The sequence below is a fragment of the Psittacula echo genome (assembly GCF_963264785.1).
Source record: "Psittacula echo genome assembly, chromosome: 11".
NCBI lineage: Eukaryota > Metazoa > Chordata > Aves > Psittaciformes > Psittacidae > Psittacula > Psittacula echo.
The window spans coordinates 3,190,703-3,198,910 of record NC_137746.1 but is presented as its reverse complement, the minus strand read 5'-3'; the positions used below and the strand labels follow the sequence as shown (position 1 = coordinate 3,198,910).

The following is an 8,208-nucleotide window of genomic DNA, read 5'->3' as shown; positions in this document are numbered from 1 at the left end:
AGCGCCTCCTGCTGGCTGGAGGGCGCAGTGCCCCTGAAACGGACGGTGTCCGGCAGCCAGCCGCCGTCCCGTACATCCCAACGGAGATTCCCGGTACCAGGTCCCCGCCACCCTCCTCCCGAGTCAGACCAAGCTGCCAAGGAAGCGGGTAACAAATAAACTTTTAATAGAAAACACACAGTTTGGCACTGAACATGGAACAGAATCGGGTACAGCAACAGAGAGAGGATAAAAACGGAACAAAAGGGATTCAGGTGTTGCCCGCAGGTCACTCGCAGTGATGCCCATGCAGCCGAGGGCAGGTCAAAACCATCGGATAAAAACAAGCTACAGCGTTCCAGGTTGGGTCTCACAACAGATTCATTCCATTGCTTGAAGAGAAATCCCACTTCACCTTTCCTTGGATATCGGATGGTACAAGGGATGGAGTGAACACACCGCAGGTGAGGCAGCTCTGTGCTGTTTAGCTGATGAGTATCAACATTTCACACTGAGGATTAAGAATTCATTGCTTTCGGGAGATGTTAGTACAGAGTGTTTCGGTAGTTTATTTGTATTACATTGGGGCATATAAATAAGAGTCAGAACAAGTGCAACTTCAGAGCAAACTCATTATGTACATACCTCAACCTGAACTGAAATGACAGCCATTTCAACCTGCTGAAATTCCTGTCTAAAAGAAACAAATGTAAAGCTTCTGAATAAATATCTGTGCTAATAGAACCACATCAGAATGTTCCGCAGCCCAGTCCTGGGCACCTGTAAAAGAATCAGTAAAAACCAGCCTGGAAACAGTCAAATCAAAACATAAGCTTCTTGTTTTCATGCCACAAACAAACCTGAATCTAATGTAGGAGTCAGAAATGCTGTGCTACAGGAACAGCAGGAAGCCTGAACAAGAAAGGCAGCAGTAGAACACAGAGCCCTTTGCTTTACAGAGCCATGGTCAAACCTTTTGCTCCCTAAAAGTATTTCTGCAGACAAATACTGAGATAGACGAGTGTTTCCCTGTCCTAAACAAGGGCATTGCTGAGATTGCCTTAAAGTCCAGATTCTAAGCAGAAAGCTATAAGCTGACAACACTGCCAAATTAAGCTTCAATAGAAAGTTTGGAGATCATCAGTTGACACCTCCTTCCTTTCCCTGTGCAAAATTCATGCAAGATTGAGAACAAACACATTCAAGAGCTTCTCACGTTAACCAGAGACAGGATTCAGTTGTATTTGTCATCCTCTCATCTATGTGGCTGGACATAAAACCCCACCAAATGTTGTTCTCCCTTCCTCCATGTTCATGTGGGAGGCAGCTCAAAGCCCTGGGTTTGATTTCACTGTCACCTCTGGTACAGGGTTTAAACAGGAGCAGTCCCTGTGACTACATGGGGGCAAGGTAGGAAACACCCCAAACTGAGTTGAGATGAAGAGCTCTGCTGCATCAGAGGCTGAGCACTGCTGGGTATGATGCTGCAGGAGCAGAACTCCTCTGTTAGGATCCTATTTACAGGATAAACAGAGACAAACTGCAGAGATGAATGTCATATTAAAAGCTGTCTTTTGCAGTCCTGCAAGGAGCTGGACAACAAATAGTTCCCTTTTAAGTTTTCCACATAGCAGAGCAAGCAGCAGATACTGCAGGTCGGTTGCCAATATATACAGCTTTCCCCTCATAAAATTAACTCTTAAAATAAAGAAAAGGCATGAGGATGAAAGCACAGGAATGGTTGCACTAGGATTAGGTTGCTGGAAACTCACAAACAGGCGAGATGAACAGTTGTGTTTCTTCCTACTTTTCCATTAATGACAGTTGGAAAGAACAGGACTTTCTTTGTTGGTGTTTTTGCTTAGCTGTTTTGCACTATAACCATTAAAATGGATCACAATCACAATGTATAGCAAGGCAAGGATTAGGACAAGGTGGCATGTTTCACCAACCTCCTCCAGAAGCAGCTACTTGGTTCAACATTCGTAATTGGAACAGGAGAATAAAGGGATTTCTTTTATTTAGAGATTGCTTAAAGAAAATAGGAACACCACAAAATGAGTTCTTGTTAGCTACAGTCATACTGGAGATAGGTATCTATATGTACTGCTCTATGGGATTCTCTTTGTCCTCACTGAGAACAAAGGCAGCTTTGTAAATGCTTATGAAGGAGGCTGAGAAGGGCATCATCAAACTAAATCAAATAAATCACCCACTGACACTTGCCCCCTATTCTTCACATTTGTAACAGGCAAACACAGCATTAAATAAACTGACCCAATACAACTGGCAGTCTGGGACCCTGCTCTTCCTTTCCCCAAATGACTGGATTTAAGGCTCCTTTCAAGTATTTGATCAGGTTAAGGATTTTAATGAAGGTTGAAACCTGTCTGCACAGTCAGATGCTAAAGGAAAACAGTCCAGAAAGCTTTAGTGTAACTACTGCGGTCAATTCTACATCATGGTTCTTCAGAACCAAAAGCCAGAGCGAGTTCATGGCAAAAGATGAAAGTAAAGAAATAGACACACAGATCTGTGAAAACATCTCCCATTTTGCTGTAGGTGTCCATGGAGCGACTAATGACTTCCGCAGGGATTCCAGACAGGAGGAGAGCAGCGGTTAACACCGTCGTTTTCACCTTCTTCTCATACTAGAAGATAAAAACCCCACAGCGTTATGTTAGTTCTTGTGTTATAATCCAATCCTGCTTTACACGCTGCGGGTGTTGTGCCAATTTCACACACAGCCAGGAACATTCCAACTTCCTCGGGAAGAGCAGCAGGTTTGGATTGATTCTCTCCAGACATGCTCCAGGATTCACTTATCCCAGCGACAGATTCACACTGTGCTGGATGTGCTGGAGCTGAGTGAAAGGCTGGTAAGAGCAGACCAAATTCATCACACACATTATGTGCTGGCACTGGGGCTGTGCAGCAGCTTCTGTAGGAGTGGAGAGAGTCCCAGACAAGGGCAATCTGGGTGTGGGAAGCCAAGCCAAGCATCTCCACTGGCAGAACAGGATTCATCTCATCACACTACTTGGCAAGAAAAATACTGTTACTTTTCTAACACAGAAAAATGATTTAGGATTGAAAACCAACTGTTTCCTTCTATTTTAGGATGGCTCCATTTGGCAGTTTTAATCTCTGAACCCAGAAACGCCCCAAAACCTTTTGAAAGCTGATCTTAAGATGAGGAATCCCAGGAAGGCAAAGCCTGACAGGCAGGAAATGATGATATTGCTGGATATCTTAATTTAATCCAATCTACCTGAAGCTTTCAAGACTCTTTCTGGGTTTCATAAGAGAAAAATGAAGGCTAACGAACTGGTTGCCCTTATGTGGGTATGAACGCAGTAAAAACAAGCTGTGGAAAGGAGTAACCTCTTAAAGAGCTGATTTTGAAGACAGCAGAAACAAGATCAAAAAGCTGTAGCAGATGAGCTACTGCAAGTCTAAGCTAATTCTACTGTTTTCTGTTGTGACACATCAGATTAGTATACCTACTATGAAGTTTAGTTTCCAGTTACCTGCTTAACTACAAAAGAAATGCTGATTTATTCTGGTTTCTACAGGTAATCTCTTATTCCTTTTAAAATGCTAATTTTCCTTTTCAGCTATGGATTGAGCATCATTCAATCCTGCTTTGGGCTGCAGACCTGACAAGTCATCAACCAAATACTTGAGCACAATCAACCAGTGTAAGCATATAAAGCAAGAGATACAGCAAATCTTGCCAATAAGCAGCAAGTTTCACATACAAATACATGTCTCATTTCAAGTTGCAGTTCAAACTGATCCTAGGAATGGAATGCAGAGCCCTTAAAGCCCAAGGACTGTCTCATTTTATAAGGAACACCCTCCCAGATTTTGTCCAGGTATCATATGCAGACCACTTCGCTGACAGAGCACACAGTAACCCTAGAAAAGCATCGTCTAGGAGAGAAGCTTCCTAAAGACATGCAGGAACTACCTGCCTTTCCTGGTCAGATGCTTTTAGCATTGTTAGTCCACATTTTCCCAGCAACTTTAAAAGAGATATGGACTAAATCTGGGAAGATTAAAAGCAGTATAAGCTATCAGCATTTGGTAACTCTCAATCCTACAGTTTAAAACAAGGGAAGAAAACCTCACATGCATTAGTCTTAATACATTCTAAGCACAAGATTAAATTTAAAACATTTCAAATTAATTTAATTCTGAAATAATAATATTAATAAAAAATTACCTTTGGAAAGTACTTGGCCAGGCCCATATAAGCAAGTTGTAGAGTAAGAAATGGTGCAAATATTGACTGAAAGAAAAGAACATACAAAAATTAACGTGGTCAGAAGTAATAGCTAAGAAAACATACAAATTTAATGCTTCTCAAGTCATAAATTAGGTAGAAAGATAAGTTGTGGACAATAGCAATGATTTTTCAATACCACAAGGCTAAGCAGACAATTTACATGTTAAAAATAAGGTTTCCTTGAGCCTAAACCCCTGAGATAACAGAAGCACAGAGCAGTGTGTAAACACGAGCCCAGCAAGCCAGGAGGTGGCAGCCTGGACCAGGCACACACCGCTGTGATGTACCAGCAGCACCGAGGAATTGCTTTGCTCAGGAGACTGATACATGAGTAGGATCTGCTTATCATGGGACAATTATTGCTGTTCTTACTCTATTATTCTTTTCTAGATTCCAAACTAGAAGAGCAGTTGATTCATGCTCACAGAGATGGGACATAAGCTGCAATAACTATTGCAGAGGTTGTGCTCCTCAAACACTACTGACCAAAGATGTGCTGCGTAGAGGCTGTGTAAGGTAACAGATGCATCTCAAAGAATTTACAGATCATTTTAGGTTTAATACAATTGTCAGAAACATAAAGAGTGCCTGAAGTTCCCATTCAGTCACAACTGACAAACTTCAGCCCTAGATAAAGGGTATTTCACAATAAGTTAGCAGTAAACTAGCAAAGCAGAAAAGGATTGTTTGCTTCCCTGCACTCACCAAGTGCTTGCACACAAACGCCCTGACTGTGATGGCAAGCACAGTACATCCCACCAATCTAAAAATGCGGAAAGAGTCAAACTCCTCCGCTGCATTCCCATTCTCCTGGCTTGGCTTCTCGTTCATCAGCTGGTTCCTCAGCTTCAGAGCCTCTTCAAATCTGGATAGGTACTGGTCTAATCCGTGTCGAGGTGGCCGTGCTGCAGCTTCAGGTGGCAGTTCCCCTCTGCCACGGTGACGGAGCTCGCTTGTGCCCTCATTGACAAGGTCTGGTGTTTTAGTGAACAAGTCCTTCTCCCCTTTGAGGTCTGTCATGCCGGCTGCATGGTCAGCTGTGCCTGCCATGCTACAGACAGTGTCACCAAGCACAATTCGCTTGGAAACGGAAGGAATGGATTTATCTTGCTCATGCTGGAGCTTTGATTCTGTGTGACTTTCATCATCTAGAGAAGAGAAACAAAACCCACAAGAGTTATGCACACCAGGTATGTAGAACAAGACTTCAGCCATTCTGGACCAGGGTCGCTGCTTCCAAAGTGAAAAGATAGATTTATGGTTAATAAATGTGCTAATTATTCATCACAAAGCCATTTGATGAATACATTTTAAAAGAAATGGACTCAGCTGATACACAACCTCCTTGTGTATCAAAGGAAAGGTTTACAGTCAAGTTATACACAGATGGTAATGGAAATGGAAGAGCGCAGCATGGACCAGACTGAAGCTGCTCTCAGCATCGCCCTGGCTACACGCTCTCCACCAGCCTACAAAGAGCCCTTGGTGTAGCACATGCTTTGAATTACAGAGCACTCTTCTGAAGTGGGGCAGGCACAAGACAGAAGCTGTGCAACAAGGTCGGAAGTTGAAGCTATCAGTCAGCAGACACTGGACTTCCTTAAGCAACAACACTGCATGGACAAGAGGAGAGATGTTTCAAATACACGGAGCAACATTAAAAAGGACAAAGATTTATGGAAAGTGAACCACACAGAAGCAGCAGTAAAGACTGGCAAATGAGCAGGCGATAGAAGCAGCATACTTTGGCTTGTTCTTCTCTATTATCAGAGGCAAAGCTGTGTTAACCTGCTCTGTATCCAACCTGAAGACCCCATCTTACAGCAAAAGGTGATGCCAGAGAACAAAACCAAAGCAGGAGGTGTGCAGAACAGGTCTGGTCCTACCGGAGAGGAACACTTAAAGAGAATTATTCAGTATTAAAGCAGACTGATTCATGGCTTGTGGGCATCTTTGTCAACTGAAATGTGGGAACCCTTTCCTGACGAGACAGTTGGCCTCCTCGATGTACACAAATGACCTCCTAGGAAGCTGCAATGAAATCCTGCATGCCAAACACAAGCATCCAGTGTCTGGTTATTACCCAAATCAGAGAAAACTTTGACATAAAAACATAACTATGAAAGCAAGCAGTAACTGGATGAAAACACGGGGGACACATCGTTTCAACTGAGACAAACTACTTGACAGCTTGTGTGCTTGCTATGGCAGAGCAAGCAAAGCAAGCACAGGCCCGAGACCGTTTCTACGGCGGGTCTCTTGAGGACGGCAAATGGGTTTACTCTGCTTAAAGCACCACTGAACCGAAAGATCGCGCTGACGACTCGAGCAGCAGACGCTGGAGCTGCCGCCCTGAGGAGATGCGGCAGCAGTAACGGCAGGAGGCGGCCGCAGCCCCGGGAGCCCTCACACCACCGCCGCCTCGCGGCTCACCCTTGCCCGCCGCGGGCCGGTGGAAGCCCATGATGCGGTTGATCCGTTCCTCCGAGTTCATCAGCAGTTTCTTCCGCCGCAGCTCGGCTCGGCGCTGGGAGGCCGAGAGGCCGGCGGGGGCCCCGGGGGCCGCTCCCGCCCCGCCGTCCTCCTCCATCCCCGGTAGAACAAGGCCGCGTCGTTACCTCAGCACCGCACAATGGAGCCGCCTCGTATCAGCGCGCATGCGCCAGCACCGCCCGGAGCTGAAGCAAACGCCGCCATGTTGAGTGAGGGCAGCGGCACAGAGGAGAGCACGAAGAGTGCTTTTGGCGGGCCGCGCTCTCTGCCCGGGCGGTGCCCGCACTAAAGATGGCCGCCGCGGCGTCGGAAGGGGTACCCGGCACGACGAGACGACGTGTCAGCACAGTGAGCAGGCGGGAAGGCAGACCGGGGAAATGGCCGCCCTGAGGAGAGCCTGAGTGACGGAGGGTAAGGGCTGCGGCGTGCTGCGGGGAAACAGAGCGGCCGAGGCGGGGCGCCACGGTCTGGGCGCTACCGGTGGCCCGCTGCTTTCTTAGTGTGGTTAAAATCAGTAAATCAGGTACCTCCGCCTTGCGTTCAGTGAGGAAAACCTGTTTAACAACGCGATGTAAAAGTAGTACAGGATGGCAACATTCTCCTTATCACACAGAAGTGAAAGCAGCGTTCTCTATAGAAGCTTAAAGTATTAAAGTGAACATTTATGTTTCTAACCAGAGTAATATTTACCTCACCCTCCATAACTAGAAAAGAAGTTAAAACTGTACAAAAGCAGCAGGACATCGGAGGTGTTCACAGGGCTCAGCTCATGGAGCTGTTCGATTTCAAGCACCCAATAGTTAAACCACAAGCAGAAGCTGCTCCTCAGCTTGGGGGAGGTTTTCTGCTGGAAAACCATTGGGTGTGCTGTGCAGGTGGATTTAGGGAGTTAATTGTCCTCTCTGGGCACATGCCAAAGGAGGGACGAGAGGCTCCTGTTTACTGGAGTGCCAAACAGATGTTTTTATGTGTACATGAAAGCAGTACAGTGTAGGGAAATGCCTTCTAGGGAACTGCTAGGCAGCACTGCCCAAGGGTCAGCTTCCCGAATCGTATTCCCAGCACTATGTTAATAAACAGCTGAAGGGATTGAATGTACACACTGGGAACAAGGACCTGCCAAGGACTCCAGATTTACCGTAACATCATAGAACAGGGAGCATCTTTGGTTCCTGGGCTGCATCACCACAGCGTGAGCAGGTCGAGGGAGAGGATGCTCCTCTTTGCTGCACTCTAATGAGAAGTACCCGAAAGCCAAACCAACTGAAGACAGTGACACAAATGCTTCCCATCAATACGTCAAACTAATTACCTTCAACATCCTTGACACTGAATGACTTGCACTCATTAACTCAGAGTGCGCCACAGGCGCTGCACTCAGAAGCAGAACTCGGCTTCGAGATCCTGTCTGGAGTTCTGCAGACCAATGCTGGAATGGCTGCTAG

At 45.8% G+C, this 8,208-nt stretch overlaps 1 protein-coding gene across 1 annotated transcript; it reads right to left on the bottom strand.

Annotated features, from left to right (window-relative positions):
• Positions 1-150: 150 nt before the first annotated feature.
• On the bottom strand, positions 151-7,010 carry CAMLG (calcium modulating ligand). Its single transcript, XM_080626831.1, has 4 exons — positions 6,704-7,010; positions 4,976-5,418; positions 4,208-4,273; positions 151-2,630 (listed from the first exon to the last, which is right to left on the bottom strand). Exons 1-4 carry the CDS (start codon positions 6,858-6,860, stop codon positions 2,439-2,441), a joined length of 858 nt encoding a protein of 285 aa, XP_080482957.1. The 5' UTR covers positions 6,861-7,010; the 3' UTR covers positions 151-2,438.
• Between the last annotated feature and the right edge of the window lie 1,198 nt (positions 7,011-8,208).

Coding starts and splice junctions, on each gene's coding strand:
- CAMLG (XM_080626831.1), bottom strand. CDS start 6,860: ATGGAGGAGGACGGCGGGGCGGGAGCGGCCCCCGGGGCCCCCGCCGGC. Junction 5,419..6,703: donor CCGGCCCGCGGCGGGCAAGG/GTGAGCCGCGAG, acceptor TCTCTTCTCTAG/ATGATGAAAGTCACACAGAA. Junction 4,274..4,975: donor CGTTTGTGTGCAAGCACTTG/GTGAGTGCAGGG, acceptor CTTTTCTTTCAG/TCAATATTTGCACCATTTCT.